The sequence below is a fragment of the Electrophorus electricus genome, chromosome 18 (assembly GCF_041902795.1).
Source record: "Electrophorus electricus isolate QZ-2024a chromosome 18, ASM4190279v1, whole genome shotgun sequence".
Lineage (NCBI taxonomy): Eukaryota > Metazoa > Chordata > Actinopteri > Gymnotiformes > Gymnotidae > Electrophorus > Electrophorus electricus.
The window spans coordinates 15,019,014-15,036,083 of NC_137514.1; the positions used below are offsets into that span (position 1 = coordinate 15,019,014).

The window sequence follows — 17,070 nt, forward strand, 5'->3', positions numbered from 1 at the left end:
ATGGACAGTAAGGCATGGACAGACAGTGGATGTGCAGTTAGTAGACATGACTGCTAAGAGACTGAGAGCATCATTTTGGCCTACACCCTTTCCCGTGCATCAACATGGGGTGGCCAGAAGAACATATGCAATGAGTAGTATTTCTGTTATGAAAAGCAAGCATATGGACTTCTTGAAGGTAAACATGTTGTATGAAAACAGGCATGGGAGTGAATGACTACAACGACACACCCGTTTCGTAGCTTCTTGTGTTCACGTTTTTCGTAAGCCACTACAAAGGAATCACCTCACTCTGTTGTATATTAACTCAACACTTAGAAAAACGATTCAGCTTTCTCGTGGGGGGGGGGGGGGAGAAAAGTCTTTTATAATATTGATTTGGATCCGAGGGCTAAAAAATGATTCAGACTTTTAAACAAATGTATTAACACTTCCAAGAGCTCAGTCACAAGCGTGAGGTCAGTTTGTCTAAAAGCAACATGGTATGAAGATCACTGAAAGATGGCCGAGCTAGCCCAGCCCTAACCAATGAACATTAGCTGAGCACTCCAACACTATGGCGAACAGGAGAAGAGGTAGTTAAAAGCTTGATTTCTTTAATGCAAGAATCATTATTGTACATTAACAATTCAATGGTCTCTGCACAGCTCTTTTTTACAATATGTACCACAAGTCTATGTCAGCACCTACAGTTATTTACATTACATAATGTTACACTGGAGACAAAGGCGCTGGGGGGTGAGAGAGAGAGAGAGAGAGAGAGAGAGAGAGAGAGAGAGAGAGAGAGAGAGAGAGAGAGAGAGAGAGAGAGAGAGAGAGAGAGGGGATGATGGGATGAACGCACAAGAAGTATGATGAGCTTCAAAGGAGAAGAAAATAAAAGTGATTCAGGGTCGTGCTCAACAGTAAGTGCAGCTATCAGAGCACTTGTGCCTGCTACTAGAGCAGCAAAAATGCAAAAAAATTACAAATAACATGGTAATATTTTTTTTTTTAAAAACAAACCAAAAAAACCAAAACAAAACAAACAAAAAACAAAACAAAACAAAAAAACACACACAACACACAACCTTTGTTGCTCTTTAAGCTGCAGTGTGGTAGCTGAGAGCCGGGGCAGTGACAGGCGCTGTTGGAGGAGACAGGTACCACGCACACATGCCTTACAATCTCTCGTGCACACTCACCTTAACGTCAGAACACTTGCAAATTGTCCCGCACGCACACAAAAATAAACATACATACATACATAGACAAACATTTCGACATACTGGATCTCGTACTGCCATGGACGTTTACGCCAACCATACTTCAATATGGTCTCATTCACGCACAAAACACACAGGTCAAACATAGCAACTAACAATTACTCCAACACTCGTACAACCTAAACACAACGCTCAACACACACACACACAAAAAAAAAAAAGTATAATTTTTCGTTTTCCGGTCAGTTCAGTCTTAATGCAACACACATGCATCCAAACACACAAACAGAACCAGATGAATGAGGGGTGTGTGTATGTAGACATAATCACATGGAAGGGCACTTCGGCCTCTGCACTGAGCTCCACATCCCACTGTTGAACTCACTGAACTCTCTAGACCAATCAGACAAAGCGCTAGACTGGAGCAAGCACTTCTATTGGCTGCTATTGTTTCCTGGTCAAGAGTTAAGATGGGAGGATGACTGACGAGTGGCTTTTTTTTTCTTTAATTTTTGTGTTTATTTAATTTTTTTGTTTGTGCACACATGAGCTCAGATCATCCTATTGCGTTTGTGGGTGGGCGAGTCTGTGATGACATCACTGCACTGGGCGGAACTTCGTTTCCGAGTGCCGTTGTCTAGGTGGAGCGCCATCTCCTCGGCAATGAAGGTGTTGAGGTCAACATCGTGGAGACCGTTTCTACGGCGCCCGGGGGCAGAGCTGGTGCTCAGATGGGTGGGCGACCCAGGAGCTCCAGAGCGCATACTGATACTCGCCATGGCACCACTTAGGCCTGCAACACAGGCGTAAACATCATGGTACAGCCCCCTTCAGTTTATCCACAGCCAACTCCTATTGGAACTGACTGATATCAAAGTTCACCCCCCCCCCCCCCAATCAAATGGCATTACCCCTAATCTGAAAGAATACAAGCTACACTTTTCCAGGTGATAAGAATCTGGATACAATACAGAACTACAGTTAGTTATTCCCAAATCAGACAGTCTTAAAATTGTTAATAAAATATTTCTATAACTAACATTTCTAACCGATCATTGTAGCTCGTATGGGCTCGCAACATAAAGAAGTACGTAAGAAAAGCAAGCTCACCATGCAGGGCAATGGCCTCCCTGAAAGGTTGCAAGTCCGTCTCCACAGACGAGCTAGTTTCTGAGGACGCAGGCCGGCTCGGCGACACCATGGTAAGTCGGGGCGGAGCCCTGGAGCTGCGTGGGGGCGGGGCCTTGCCACACAGGAAGCTAATGAGGTCTTCACGCCGGATGGTCCGCCTCCTCTTCTTCACCCAGGCTAGCACGTCCTTGTTCCGTCTCTGGTGGCCGATCTGAATGCCTAGCTCGTAGTTTCTCTGGTGGGCCTCCACGCTCTCTGCAAAGACACGGGCGCAACCACTTGACAAAGTTTATTCTTTGCAACCAAGGCAGACACTAAAGATACTTTTATTTAAATAAAAACAAAAAACTAAAAAAAAACAAAAACTGGTAGCCAGGGTATAATGATTTCAGTACAAGAAAAACAAATAAAGTGAACATTCAATGCTGTGTATTCACATTTATAAATGTACCGTCGATACTCCAGAGTATCATCTTATAAGATCACGTTTTTTTCCCAAGGAAATGCTACTTGTACATTCTTTTGTTTACAGTACAGCAGGTGCTAGCAACACTAAGGTCATAGGTTCAACTCCCAGGAAACATGTACTGTCAGTCATAAATATTTAAGTTGCTCTGGATAATGTGCATTGTAAAAAAAAAAAAAAAATTCTGCATTGCACTCGATCTTACTCTTGAGGACTACCCCCACCTTTGTTGGGAGGACGACTTAAAACATCCGAGTGTGTTTTATTAGTGTCGAGAAGTGTAGTCCTGCCCCAAGTCCATCGCAGTAAGTCAAGCATGCCGCTGTGCTGTTAGACAGCAAACGTGGTTAGACAGACCACTCTCAGGAGTCAACTATGAGCCCATGAAAGCATGCTTTAAACGGTCATAAAACGTAAAATAATTTTCAATAACTCTAAAAAAGGCCTGATATTAGCTAGTGAAATTGTATGCTTTAGTGTTTTAGATGTGTTAAGCGGGTGATTCAACATTGTAACAATTACTGCACTTAATGTTAACATCCATCAACACTTTCAGCCACCCTGCCCTGAAGACATTGCTGAGCATAACCTAGCAAGTAGAGATGCATGCAGCTCTACTCATAAGAAGTTCGAACACACTCCCTTAACCACATGGAGAGCTGGATGGCTACACACTGTTAATTATGTCTAGCCACAGTGACTGTAATGCTATTGGAACAACTACTTGCCAACTAGGTTCCACCTCGCTGATGCTTTTGTCCACGCAGTGGTCGCTGGACTTTCAGAGGCATCTCAGACAAGGCAACAATAGGAAATGACAAATAACTAAGCAGACAACTCTCAGGAGCTTTCGCTCCTTTCAAAAACCAACTAGACGGTCATTAAAAAGTTTCACCTGGTGCACCAAGCCAGACCTTACACATCACTTCCACATGCACTCATTCATTCTAGTTTGTTTTCTTCAGCCTGTATCCAATCACCATTTACTTCTGATTGGTTTCCACTCTTGGAGGAAACACATGCACTGTGTGCACGCTTGTTACTCCAGATGCTGAAGTGTGTAAAAAGTTACTTTTTTGTTCGCCTTTTATACAATCCTTTAACTGATCTCACATGTCAACATTTTTGTCTGATAAGCCTACAAATTAATTCTCAAACTCTAAAACTCAAACAGGCAGAATCTCAAACTTGTACACCTGCACAAGTTCCTTGATCCCTCCACTTGAGCCGTGAGCAAACTTTTACTGCCTTTCTAAGACGTTGCTAGCAGCCTCCAGCCTAAACCCTCCAATCCAGTACACAAGCACTGAACCTTCCTTCTGCTGACCCTAAACCAGAGGTGCTTAACTGTGGTATGTAAGGACGAGAGATAGCCCCATCACAAAGTGAGCTTTCATGTGCAATTTGTCTGCAAGGGTGTCGTCCGGATGAATCGTATACAGCCGTCAGCGGTTCCCACGGGCCCATCCCTAAACTGAATGGTTGCCGAGAGCAACGCTCTGCATCACACTAGATACAGTGCCATGAATTAAGCACGGTTAAAAACAAAACCTTATGACACCTGATGATAATATAACACAAGGGATCCACACAAAATTTCAAAGCAGCAAGGGTGTTTGGTCTGGACTCTTGGTGTTATGGTCAAGACAGTAGACTATGTAAAGACAGCGACTTATCAAGCTAGATTTTAATTAATAGCCAGTTTTACTTCTTTGGATAAACAAGCACCAGGAGGCGATTACTATGCAGCGTTAAAAGTGTACCATATTACCTTAGTTCCTTTGCTTTACAAGAGCAGTCCTATGTTCACATTTTCCATACAACATAGCAAGGTGCTGATATCACAAGCGTTAGCATTCATGTAATAACATCCTTCACAACATCTTAACGTACCCTTGTAGAGGTTGGTAACGGCAGTAGCAGCATTTTGAAAAGGGATCCACAAAGAAATCCCCTGTTGTTGACAAACTCTATCTGTGGGAGGAAGAAGAAAGGACAGGAAATGTTCAAGTGCCAAAAAGACATATGTCATCACGGGCTCCCGTCTGTGTTAATGAGTGACATCATTGATGTGTTTGCTCACCAGACTGTCAAAAAAGTTAAAACGACTCATATGAAATTTGTTATTCAGCACCACTGTCGAGTGGCTAACATAATAACATGATGTCTAAATTTGATATCTAGAAGGACGATGCTACGCCATTTTGTTGGGAGTAGTAGGTTTACTTTGTCAGAAGATTGAACCATGTAACCAAGACTGAAAACCTCACTACCAGAAACCCGGATCTTTATCCATCTGGCGTTGAAACAAGCCTTGTTAGCAAACTACAACACTAATCTTGTTTTAACAAACATAAAAGTAGCAAGGTTAAGCTAACTTTATTTCTCATAGAACTGGCCGGATGAATCATCATCGGAAGCCAGACTGACCACAATATTTCCAGTACAAATCGTACAACTTAGCTAGCTTGCTAATTCTTCCCTCGCCATTTTGTTTTACATTACTTCAACCTTTTGTTGATATGTGGCGACGTTTTTAGCAGTTGTCCACCATACGTCCTCAATCGATGTGCCCCAATTCTGAATATGCCCCACACGAGTTGACAACACTAGAGCTCAGCGATAAATTGTCCGAGTTATTTTCACCATAGGAACTCCTCCCTGGACTTCGCCATTTTGTTTCACCTAACGATAGCTATCTAAAATATAAAATATTGACAATAACCTGGGTGGGATTAATTTATACGGTCGTATCGTAAATTGCTAAAATAGTGCGAGTCAGTAGACCAAATTTGACTTGTTACGACGCTTATTAACCCAGCTGCCCATTAGTGTCACCCTCAGTCTCTGCCGTATTAGCAACCTAGCAAAAGACTCAGGGTGGGCTAGCGACCTTCACTACCAACAGACAGGGAAACTGTTCGTGAGCATTTAAACAAGCTCAAAATGTCTTTAATACTTGACAAAAGTCATTTGTCTTGGTTAGTTACCGTAGTGTCAGTGTTGGCAGCTATTCTGTGAACTACCCCATGTCCTTTGTTTATAATATAGTGGGAACTGCCACCGAGTTAGCGAACTAGCTAAACAACAAATAACCGACCATTCGCGTTACACAGCGAGCGGTTAACACTTCAGCTGTCGGGTTGATTTTGCGCCCCTTCCACGGACCTTTATACAGCTGTGCGACGGCGGTGGCGGAATTCTGGAAAAGGTGCCACAGTTTCTGCTGGCCTTGGTCGGTCTCCTCCTCGTTTGGCTCGTCCTGCTCGGCCTCAGCCAGGCACTGCCGCTCCCATTTGGAGAACCAGTGTTCGGGGCCGTGCTCCTGGATCTCCGCTTCCCCCTCCTCCTTCTTCTCCTCCATCATACCAACCCTCAGAACCGCGGCTATGCTCGCCTATGCTTCACCTATATGTTTTATCCCGAATCACGTTACAAACGACTGTTGGAGCCTCATCGACGGCTGCGAGTGGAACCTACGACCGCATAACCGATCCGCTTCTCCGCCGGTTGAACGACGACGGCGCTGATGAAAACAACCACCGTCGCTGTTCACCAAGCCCCGCCTTCTTCCTATGTCACTCTGATTAGCTACAGTTGCCATGGGGCGTGGCTTGCCGACAGCGCTTTAAATCTTTATTGGATTACTTCAATATTCTATCATGTCGTCATAGAAAAACAATGTTGTCACCGCCCATGTTTGTGCGCGTAAGCGTCTCCAAATACTTTTGATCGTAGCAGCAGTAGAATACATTTTTGTCTTTAACAAAATGTTTGCAGGAAGAAAAATACAGTTTTGGATAGACAATATACAGTTTGTAAAGCAAAAATGTTAAGCGATTGTTGTGAATCTGCAGATTGTGTTCCAACTGTAAATCCTGCTTCTCCGAGCCTGTCAGATCTGTTAGTGTCGGTGAAAAACTCTTGCAAACAGCAAAACACTTAGTTTTTTTAAACATTTAAACAGTAATATATTTTAGAGTCTACATCTATTATAAATATGTTTACTTGTTAAACATGCACGACTAGTGATGGCCTGTAATGACTTGATAACAGCCTACATCCTTTTTCTACATCTTAACCTCTACGTGGTAATCACACCTGCAGTGTCAAAAATATGACAAAAATAAACATAGACATCGGATTATTTTAAGACAATAGCCTAAATTAAATTTAGAGTGTAGTCTTTCAAGTTTCAAGTTTGGTTTATTTGTCACATACATAGTCATACACAGTACAACACGCAGTGAAATGGTAGTCTTTATCTGTTATCCAAATAACAAGAACTTTTAAAAGCTGCTTTTGTTATTTATGAATGAAACCGCTTCGTTTCCGCAGGAATTGCTTTATTTAAACGTCGGCAAACATTTCTGACAACTGAACATTTATCTGGTGTTTATCTGTTGACTGGACTGGAGAGCGTGTTTGTATTTTTCACGTTTACTTTTATGTCAGAAATGAGGGTTTTTATCTACCTTGGAGACCTTGCGACAGGCTACATGAACCCATGAACCTGCTTTAACCGGCTAAATAACAGCCCCAAAGCATAAGATAGCGAGCCAGTCCAGTAAGATCTAGAGAAGAAGCGGAAGCGGCCGAGCTGCGCTTTTAGTGCGCAGAGCCTGAACCACCCACGTCATAATTTCTCTCATCAGCAGAGGGAGCCAAAAACTCGGCACTGACCAATGGAGCCTGCCTATAAGATACCTAAAAAGGTTGTTTGCCTGCAACCTGCAACTTTTAGCCCTCGTTCTCAACAGGAGTGAGAGTGGGTGCCATGTAAATCGCCATTTACTTTTCCACCAGCATCTGCCAAATAAGTGTCATCTCAAGGTTTGACCTTTTTAATTGAGGCTAATGACGCATTTTAATGGCCTGCCCAGTGTTCTACATTACACCGGGCAGTAAACAGGGATGCTTTATGGACTGCATTTAACACCAGTGAGGTTGTAAGTGAACCAAATGGAGACTTCAGGTTGGCGTCCCTCGATGTCTTCACGGTGAAGAGTATCTTTACCAATAAGTCTGATTTGACTATCTCAAGCACTGCTTGGCACATGCCATTCCGAAAAAGTAAAATACGTTTCCAGCCACATTGCAAAGTTCAGGCCTTATCTGCCTTTTTTTTCTTCTCTTAGCTGAGTTATGTCAAAAAGCAGGTTGTAGCATCATGCGGACACACACGCCCTTATACAGACTTTGACCAGTGTTCACACAGTGGTCACGGCCTCCTTCAATATCCGATCGCTTAAACGGAAACAACAAAATCCCACGTAGTAAAACCGGGAAACCCGTTTCTGTCCGTTCTTCCGCTCCCCTGCGTTCGCATCTCCTTCTTCAGGTCGTCGTGGATGCGAGCGGGATGGAACGGCAGCAGCCCAGAGAGCGCAAGGGCGAAAGCGTAAGCGTAAGCGTAAGCGCACCGGGACCGACTCTGACGTTTCGGGATGTCCGCTATGTCGTGGGGGAGAGCCGCGGGCCGTGCCGCAGGCGAGCGCCGGAGAAAGAGATCCTCCGGAATGTCAGGTCAGACCGTGTGAGATGAAGTGTGTGCGTGTGTGTGCGTGTTTTCATGTGATATCTGGAGAAAATTGTCTTACTTTGTCAGAACTGCAAAAATGAGCCTAAGACGTTTTGGCAAAACCTACCTTTTAACTTTGGTTTCTGACGTTAGGTCTAAGTCAAAATATATGTGGCATGTGTGCAATAGTATATGTGGCATGTGTGCAATAGTTTCAATGATAACTGTACATTGAAATGGATGTGGTGAGTAATTTCATATTTGTAATAATTTCATAACAGCTATTCAACACTATATATACAAATGAAAGAAGTGCAATGTACAGAATACTATATATACATACTATATTAGATATATTTGATAAATAGGAATTGTGCGCCTTCAATATTACCACTATACTAGAATAGCAATAATTAACACATATGCAACTGTTGTGGTGTTGTACTAATAGCAATAATACGTAAACAAATCCACAAGGTGACATTCAGGTTACAGTTTAATGGTTATACCTAGACATTTCTCCATATATTTAGTCTTATATTTAAAAATGTTATCTTATATATTTAGTTGCATATCAAAGTCATGTCACATATGTGTGACCCCACATTCTGACCATTGAAAATATGAGTGTGTGTGTGCGCGCATATTTGTGGGTCTGTATATTTCCATAGTAAGCAAATCAGCATTCGATATAGAATATGGAGTAAATGAACACAAGAGTAGGGATTCCTTCACCTGTGTTTAGACTGTGAGCTGACTACCTGTATCTGTCGTCTTTTGCTCTGCATGGTTTACCCTCCACCCATGAACTGGACATCTTTCAGGTGGTGGACAATTCCACACCAGATAGTGTTGACATGCAAAAAATCTGTAGATTTAGGTTCATATATTTAAAGTTTAGGTTTGTATATGCTGGTTATTATGAAACATGTATTATGTATTGCACAATTATGGCCCATTTAAAAATATTTTTCATATATGCCCCATCACACACTTATATAAATATAAGTATATATAAATACAGACTGTACACAAAAAAAAAAAAAAAAAAAAAAAAAAAAAAAATATATATATATATATATATATATATATATATATATGTATATATATATATATATATATATATATATATATATATTAATGCAGAGTACCAAGGAACTATTAGACAGTTAGACTTAAATGCACATGCTAATTATATAGCACATAATTATATTTTAAATGGGGCATTTGTGAGACTAACAAATCTTCTGCATGTGGGATTGCTTAGATTCAAGTGGATTTAGGGAACATGTATTTCACTTGGTTCACATCTATGTCATGGAAATAGCAGGAATATCCAGTGGATCTCCCTGATGTTTTATACACACCACATATGATCTTTAACAGTTTGAGAATTGTACCAGGATACTGGAATCATATCTGCACCAGATAACACAAGCACTTTTTTGGTACAAGCAGACTACTCTCTGATACTGGTATCAGCTAATTTAACCATAACCTTATCTGTGGGCTTTGTTTGAAAATTGCATACAGTACATATTTATATATCTGGTGTGTGTATTTGTGTGTGTGTGTTTTAAAGAGCAAGGTAAAGAAACATCAATGAGGTTTTTTTTCCTTCTCAATCATCTCTGTATATGCAGCATTAAATATGGATCTTCTAGTCAGGCAAACACAAGAGCAGCTCAAAGTTTCACATTCTCAGAACAGGTCAGTTACATAAAAAAGTATGGTTTGCCTCCTGGCCTCCATCTTTCTGCACGAGCAAATTAGCACTTATAATGAAAGGACACTCAAGATCAAAAACGGGCCGAGATAATACCAGCCGTTGTAGGCATGTTTTGTAACTGGCCCGTGCCTACTCCTGTTACTAAGACAGTGAGGTTTGGCCTTTTTTCATGAGCTTATGCTGGTCCTCTTTAAAAAGAAAGATACTGCTAGCTGTGTGTAGTAATATGGCCCTTGGGAAATAGCCCTTAACTCCTGGCAGCTCATCAACTCCTCTTCTGACACTCCAAATCCCACAGTTCTTAGCTTCACTGACACTAATTAGTTTCAGGGATTGGCCGTTTCAGCGGCATCATGACACTAATTAATGTGCTGATTGGTCCTTGCGGTGGCGTTATGACACTAATTAGGTTGCTGATTGGTTGTTTCAGTGGCATCATGAAGACGGGACTGAATGCAATAATGGGAGCAACAGGGAGTGGCAAAACATCGTATGATCACTTCTTCTCTTTCAACACTGACACCCGCAGTTCACATATGAATATTTAAAACACTTAAAAACCAACCCCACTCCATCCACAAATGCATTTGTGGGCAGACTGCTGGATGTGATTGCTGGTAGAAAGGACCCTCGGGGACTGCGGTCAGGGCAGGTCTTGGTTGACAGCAAGGTTGTCACTTCAGAACTGCGCCTCCTCTCGGCCTATGTCATTCAGGTGGATGCAATCACTAGCTATTCTACTGCTGACTGGAATCAAGTTGCCATTGCCAGTTTGCCAGTTTTCCTACTACTGTAAAATTATAAACATGTGGCTCACTTATAAGAAAAGAAAGTACTTATATTTAAATAATAATTTTTTAAAGGAATTTCAGTAACTAAGTAATTCTTTGTTTAAGTATGCAGCTCCTTTTTAAGTTCTCAACATTTTAAAACACAGCCTAAAAGGACTTCCACAGTTGCTAGAGAGAGAGATTGTTACACACTCTCTCTCTCTCTCTCTCTCTCTCCCCATAATTTACCCTGCCAGGATGACATCCTGATGGGCACTCTAACTGTCCGAGAGAACCTCATGTTCTCAGCAAACCTGCGGCTGCCACGGCAATGTTACTCTATGGAGGGCAAAAAAAAGAAGGTGGTGAGCATCATCCAGGAGCTCAGCCTGCAGGACTGTTCCGACACCAAGGTGGAGCAGCCGGGGAGCTAAAACACCTCTTTCCCTCTTTGCCTCCACTGCATGTTAGGAAGACACAGCAATTTATTTATTTATTTTATTATTTATTTATTCTCTCTCTCTCTCTCTCTCTCTCTCTCTCTCTCTCTCTCTCTCTCTCTCTCTCTCTCTCTCTATTAGATCGGCACAGAGTTCCTGAGGGGCGTGTCGGGTGGAGAGAGGAAGCGCTGTAGCATTGGAATGGAGCTCATCACTTCTCCATCCCTCCTCTTCCTGGACGAGCCCACCACGGGCCTTGACTCCAACACGGCCAATAGCATCATGTCTCTTCTGCACCGGTATAAACACCCCAGAAGAGGCCTCTCTTCTCACTTCCTGTGGGACCACACTCCAAGTTTTGGACTTCTCCCATCTCTTTTTAATGAACATGATATAGTTTGGAAAAGAGTTCACAGGTTAAAATGACCATTTGCATAAATGTATATCGTGCCATCCAGGCACGGTCCATCTGGACACGTGCGTCTCACTGCCGCGTTCTCCACGTCTTTCCCTGCAGGTTGTCCCGTAATGGGAGGACCATTATTTTCTCCATTCACCAGCCACGGTATTCTATATTCAAACTGTTTGACTATCTGACCCTGCTGCACAAAGGCGAGAGCGTGTACGCGGGCCCTGCTGATGAGGCCATCCAGTACTTTCTTGACCTAGGTGAAGTAAAAGACACAGATACACAAACACACACTCATTGTAGTGCTAATTTTGGAGAAAAGTCTAGCTCTGCTTCATGTGTCTAGGCTATGAGTGTGAGGCATTTAACAACCCAGCAGATTTCTTCATGGATATCACACATGGGCAACTCTCTCCTCAGGTGCAGACAGGTAAAATGAAAACACACACACAAATGTATGCATGGTTCTGCAATCCAGTGAAACTGAGACATTCTGCTATTATGACCCAACAGCTATAAACAGTATAATAGGAATACATATCAGATTTTTAAAATTATATAGTATTTGTTCAATCTCATTTCACTGAGCATAATTTTACTTTAGCCAGTTAGGTTGGTGAGGCTTCTAGCTCCTAGCTGGAAAAGTCCTAGTTGAATTTTTCATTGCGATATTTCAAATACTTAATGCACTTTGTGAGTAGAGTTTGTCCCTGACTCCCGTGCAGAGAAATCTTTGGCAGAGCTCTACAGAGACTCTCAGTATTGCACTAATGTCACCGAGGAACTGAATAACATTACTGAGCCAGCGAACTTTGCAGGCAGAGCGAAATCAGCACCATCCTATGTCACACCCTTCTTCTACCAGGTGTGTGTGTGTGTGTGTGTGTGTGTGTGTGTGTGTGTGTGTGTGTGTGTGTGTGTGTGTGTGTGTGTGTCATGGGTTAAATGTTACCTAGTCATGCACTTTCACTGACCTGTTGGTGGACCCTGGTTATTGAATGCTGAAACCAGAGCAGCAGTAGCAGGGAAATGAGGGCATAGGATATGATAAGCAAAGCACTGCATCCCTGTGCATGCATATCTGTGTTTGCATGCTCCTGTTTGCCTGTATGTGTGTGTGCTTGCATGTGCATATACATATGCATGTGTGTACATGTTTGCGTGTATGTGTGCTTGTGCATGTATGTGTGTGTGTGTGTTTGCATGCATGTGTTCAGCTGAAGGTGGTGTGCTGGAGGACTGCCCTCAACCTGATGCGGAATCCACAGACGTCCTATGCTCAGTCAATGCTGAACATACTCTTCGCGCTACTGGTGGGTCTCATCTACTTTCAGATGCCCCACACACTTCCAGAAGCCCTGCAGAACAGGTATCAATCCGACAGCCCTGCTTCATCCATCAGTCAGTCTTCCTGTTAATCTAAATTAGGTTTTTCCAATAGCAGGACACAAAGGATTATGAAGGATTATTCTGCTAAAGAGGCATGTTCCAAAAACAAATGGTGTTTTACTGAAAAATCATCAGATGAACCGCAAATTCATGTTCACCAACTTAGATCTGTTGTAGAAAATGAAGTTTTTTTACTACAGGTTATATATATATTTTTTTTATTTACTTGAAATTTTTATAAACAAAAATAAATTAAAAAAAATAATAATTTTGAAAGCATATTTTACTTTTGTGGCCTCTAAGTTTGCAATAATGATAAATCTGACACTGTCAGGATATATGGAATGTCTGAAGAAATGCTTTGGTGTGTGTGTGTGTGTGTGTGTGTGTGTGTGTGTGTGTGTGTGTTCTTAGAAATGGCGCTTTCTTCTTCCTCATCATCAACATGGTGTTTGGCAACCTGTCAGCAGTAGAGCTCTTCATCAATGAGCGGGCATTGTTTGTGTGAGTGTGTGACATACTAATTAGAGCAATATTCAATTACTTTATGAATTCATTTGAAGCACCAGGCAACATTTTCCTCAAACAAAATTATATCCATGTAATTGGAAGTGTGTGTGTGTGTGTGTGTGTGTGTGTGTGTGTGTGTGTGTGTGTGTGTGTGTGTTTCACAGGCACGAGAACTCTGGGGGGTATTACCGGACCTCTGTGTACTTCCTGTCTAAAGTGTTTATCGATTTGGTGCCAAACCGCATCGTGCCGATCTTCATTTTCACAGCCATCAGCTATTACATGATGGGTGAGTGCATGACAATCTCTTATACACGCCTTGCTATTAGAGCTTCTAGTTGTATTTCTCCTTCATCCCCTAATGTCATAGTGAGCTGCAGATATACATCTTAACGCTGGTTTTCACTTTCTATGATAAAGTAATGGAGATTTTGAATAGCAACCATATTGGGAGCAGTTCCAATTCTGTTGTTTCAGAAGGAAAGAAGCTTTCTGGTGGCCTTAACACACGTGTTCATTATGGACACACAGGTCTGAAAAGTGGGGGGAAAAAAGGTGGAAAGTGTGGGGAAGTTTGCTGAAGGGCAGCTAGCTATGTGTGTGTGTGTGTGTGTGTTTTGAAAAACTCTGTGTGTACAGAAATAATTAACCAGTCATGACTAAGATGCCCCCAAGTTGAACTTCTGTTCAAAGTTTTTATTAGACTCATTACAGGTTAAATTATACAACATGAAGCTATAAACTAAACTGTGTGTGTGCACGCAGGTCTGAAGCCATCTTTCACTGCGTTCCTGTGTTTCGCCCTGACCATGTCTCTGGTGAGTCTGGCAGCGGTCAGTCTGGCCTTCCTGGTCAGTTCCAGCGTGGGCTCCTTCGCCATGGCCAACATCCTCATCGCTCTGCCGTTCGTCTTCATGATGGTCCGTACAGTCATTCGCTGCTCATAGAAAACTCATCACTCCGCTCATTATGTCAAGTGGATCTGGGTTCTATTTCTGAAACCTGTTTGTCTCCCACTGTCAAATTCAAATTTAAATTGCTTTATTGGCATGAACTGGAATTAACAACTGTTGACAAAGTGATTAACAGAATTATTACAGACATACACATACAATTAAATAAATTTACATGCATGGGATGGGTTTAAAGTGCAGTTTGATGGTTTGAGTGTGGCAGTTATAAACATATCGTTTTGATATTCTAACGCATTCATCAATTTCTCAAACACCTGCACAACATATCTTCGTTCCTTATCATATTTTCTTGTGGATGGATTGTAGTTTAAGAAATTGTGTGTGAGCAGCTCTGTTTCTGTTTCTCCTGAGCTGCACTGACTGCATGTCTATTCTTCTCTGTGCTTCTACAGTGTTTTGCTATCTCCAGGTTATGGGCACTAAGTCTGTACATGGCATCTTTCTTTGAGACTTTTCATTCCAATCAGATAATCTCCTAAAATGTATTCTCTGTTCAATATATATTTTTTTAAATTATGATTTATTCATTGAATAAATGTCATTGATCCAATTATTAATGTATTCCTTTTGGTGGGTTCTGTATATTATTTTGTTTTGTGGCTTTGAGGGTGTGTAGGGAACTGTATTGTGAAGGTAAAGTTTTTCTTTGATGGGTCTGAGCTTGTCTGTAGGTGTAAGCAGTTATTCAGATATGCTGTGTGCTGATAGCAGTCTGGGTGTGGCTGGAATAAATGGAATGGAATTTGAAAGCTTTTTTTAAACATGGGGAGCAAGAGGAAATTCATTCAGTCCTGCTCTGCATGCCAGATTTGCTGTATTACGATGTACTTTTCAGATCTTTATAAAATTCTAAATGAAGTTTTCTATGGGATTTGTGTCCCATGAATCATTTTTGATAAATGACTGGACACAATGCCTCACTACCATAGAATATTTTTAGCCCAAAATTAATTGCAGAGTTGAATGTACTGATTTTTAATAATGTAATATCTTTCTTGCTTTTTTTTTTTTACCAATGCATTCATGGTCTTGTTGACCAGACGCAGTGAATAATATCCTCAAATAAAGGTGAAGTTGAATTTTCTCTCTCTCTCTCTTGCAGGTGTTCGGAGGCTTCTTGGTCAATCTGAACTCCATGCTCATCTGGCTGTCCTGGCTCAAGTGGATCAGCATCTTCAAATATGGACTGGATGTAAGGAGAGAATGATAGACTTATGTTGGAGGAGTTTAGAGGACTGTCTAGCTGCCAGAAGAAAGTAAAACAGATGCAAACAAAGGATCAGCATATCCCTTTGCAACTCTTCTCTTTTCCATGATTTCAAGATGTGCGGTTGTATCAAGTTTATCTTAAAAATCTGGTACTGTGGGATTATAATTGCCTTCGGTGTTCTCATCTTCCAGGCTATAACCATCAACGAAATGACAGGGCAAGTCTTCTATGGTAACACCTCCATGTACGTATAATATTGGACTCATCCTGACATAAAAATGTAACAGTGGTGAAGAAGACATGCAGAATCAGGCTGTGTATTACTACTGAGATATAAGTTGTACTGTAATATTGCTGAAGCAGTGAGTGCGAGTAGTTGTGTTAAACTGTTTGGAGTTGGTGACAATGAAAACCCCCCTTCTTCTCCTAGATTCACAGGAGAGATGTACTTGAAAGCCCAGGGAATAGATTACAGTGCATGGGGATTTTGGCAAAACCATGTGGCACTTCTCGGAATTATACTGATCTGCATGACACTGGCCTACATACAGCTACGAAGAATTAATCGCTGGAAGTAACACACACAAAATATTACATGTATTGTTCTTGGATGTACCTTCATATAATAAGTTTAACAAAACTTTAGTTGTCATAAGGACATCATTTCACTATCTACAATGGACTACTTTAAAGTTGTCTGAAACAGCTTTTGCCGATTGCAGAAGTGAGAAAAAAGCTCAAATTGTAGAATTATATGAAAAGACTTAATGTACATTTAATGTAAATGTACACGTAATTCAGACAACAAAAAATTGCGTCATAGCCCTCCTTAACAGGTATTGGAGAAATACAGCGCCATCTGTTGGGGAAAAAAATGTCAGTTGGGATGTTAACTGTGCAAAGAAATTTAAATAATTTATGTGGAAGGAAAATTTGTATGTGATTACTGAAGCAAAAAAACAGAATGTCATATTGATTTATTGATTGTGATTCTTTGGGGGGCATACACATGTAAACATTTCGCAAATTTACACACGTAAGAATTTTAATGCTGACAAATTCACAAATTTATCTCACATATGATCGCGTGTTCAGTTTTTTTTCTGACTCTGTGTGTACAAAAGCTTTATTAATTAAACTGAACTTGAGGGACATTGCTGGATTATTTATTGTCTTGTTTTTCAGACTTCCACAAGCGAATATACCTAGCGTCCTGTATCGGCCATTAAAGAGCCGGCAATCCGCAGATTACGTGGGTTTTCTAAAAGGCACGCGGTTAGAAACGTCACGGCTACGACGTCGACGTCAACATCGCC

At 41.4% G+C, this 17,070-nt stretch overlaps 2 protein-coding genes across 2 annotated transcripts; one reads left to right on the top strand and one right to left on the bottom strand.

Moving 5' to 3' along the window:
* Positions 1-576: 576 nt before the first annotated feature.
* On the bottom strand, positions 577-6,358 carry hapstr1b (HUWE1 associated protein modifying stress responses b). The gene is made up of 4 exons (XM_027015756.3): positions 5,971-6,358; positions 4,696-4,776; positions 2,316-2,591; positions 577-1,998 (listed from the first exon to the last, which is right to left on the bottom strand). Exons 1-4 carry the CDS (start codon positions 6,167-6,169, stop codon positions 1,757-1,759), a joined length of 798 nt encoding a protein of 265 aa, XP_026871557.1. The 5' UTR covers positions 6,170-6,358; the 3' UTR covers positions 577-1,756.
* Positions 6,359-8,082: 1,724 nt separating this feature from the next.
* abcg2b (ATP-binding cassette, sub-family G (WHITE), member 2b) lies at positions 8,083-16,901 on the top strand (the record flags this gene model as incomplete). Its single annotated transcript, XM_081701599.1, has 12 exons — positions 8,083-8,328; positions 11,404-11,561; positions 11,780-11,931; positions 12,018-12,101; positions 12,397-12,536; positions 12,889-13,040; positions 13,475-13,564; positions 13,735-13,859; positions 14,336-14,490; positions 15,647-15,736; positions 15,946-15,998; positions 16,185-16,901. Coding segments are annotated over 12 exons (1,593 nt in total), but the record flags the coding sequence as incomplete, so codon positions are not given.
* Between the last annotated feature and the right edge of the window lie 169 nt (positions 16,902-17,070).

Excerpts from the sequence above, each read along its gene's own strand:
- hapstr1b (XM_027015756.3), bottom strand. The coding sequence starts at position 6,169 with ATGATGGAGGAGAAGAAGGAGGAGGGGGAAGCGGAGATCCAGGAGCAC. Across the intron at positions 2,592-4,695 it reads CGTTACCAACCTCTACAAGG|AGAGCGTGGAGGCCCACCAG; the intron begins GTACGTTAAGAT and ends GTGTCTTTGCAG. Across the intron at positions 1,999-2,315 it reads GGAGGCCATTGCCCTGCATG|GCCTAAGTGGTGCCATGGCG; the intron begins GTGAGCTTGCTT and ends CCTGTGTTGCAG.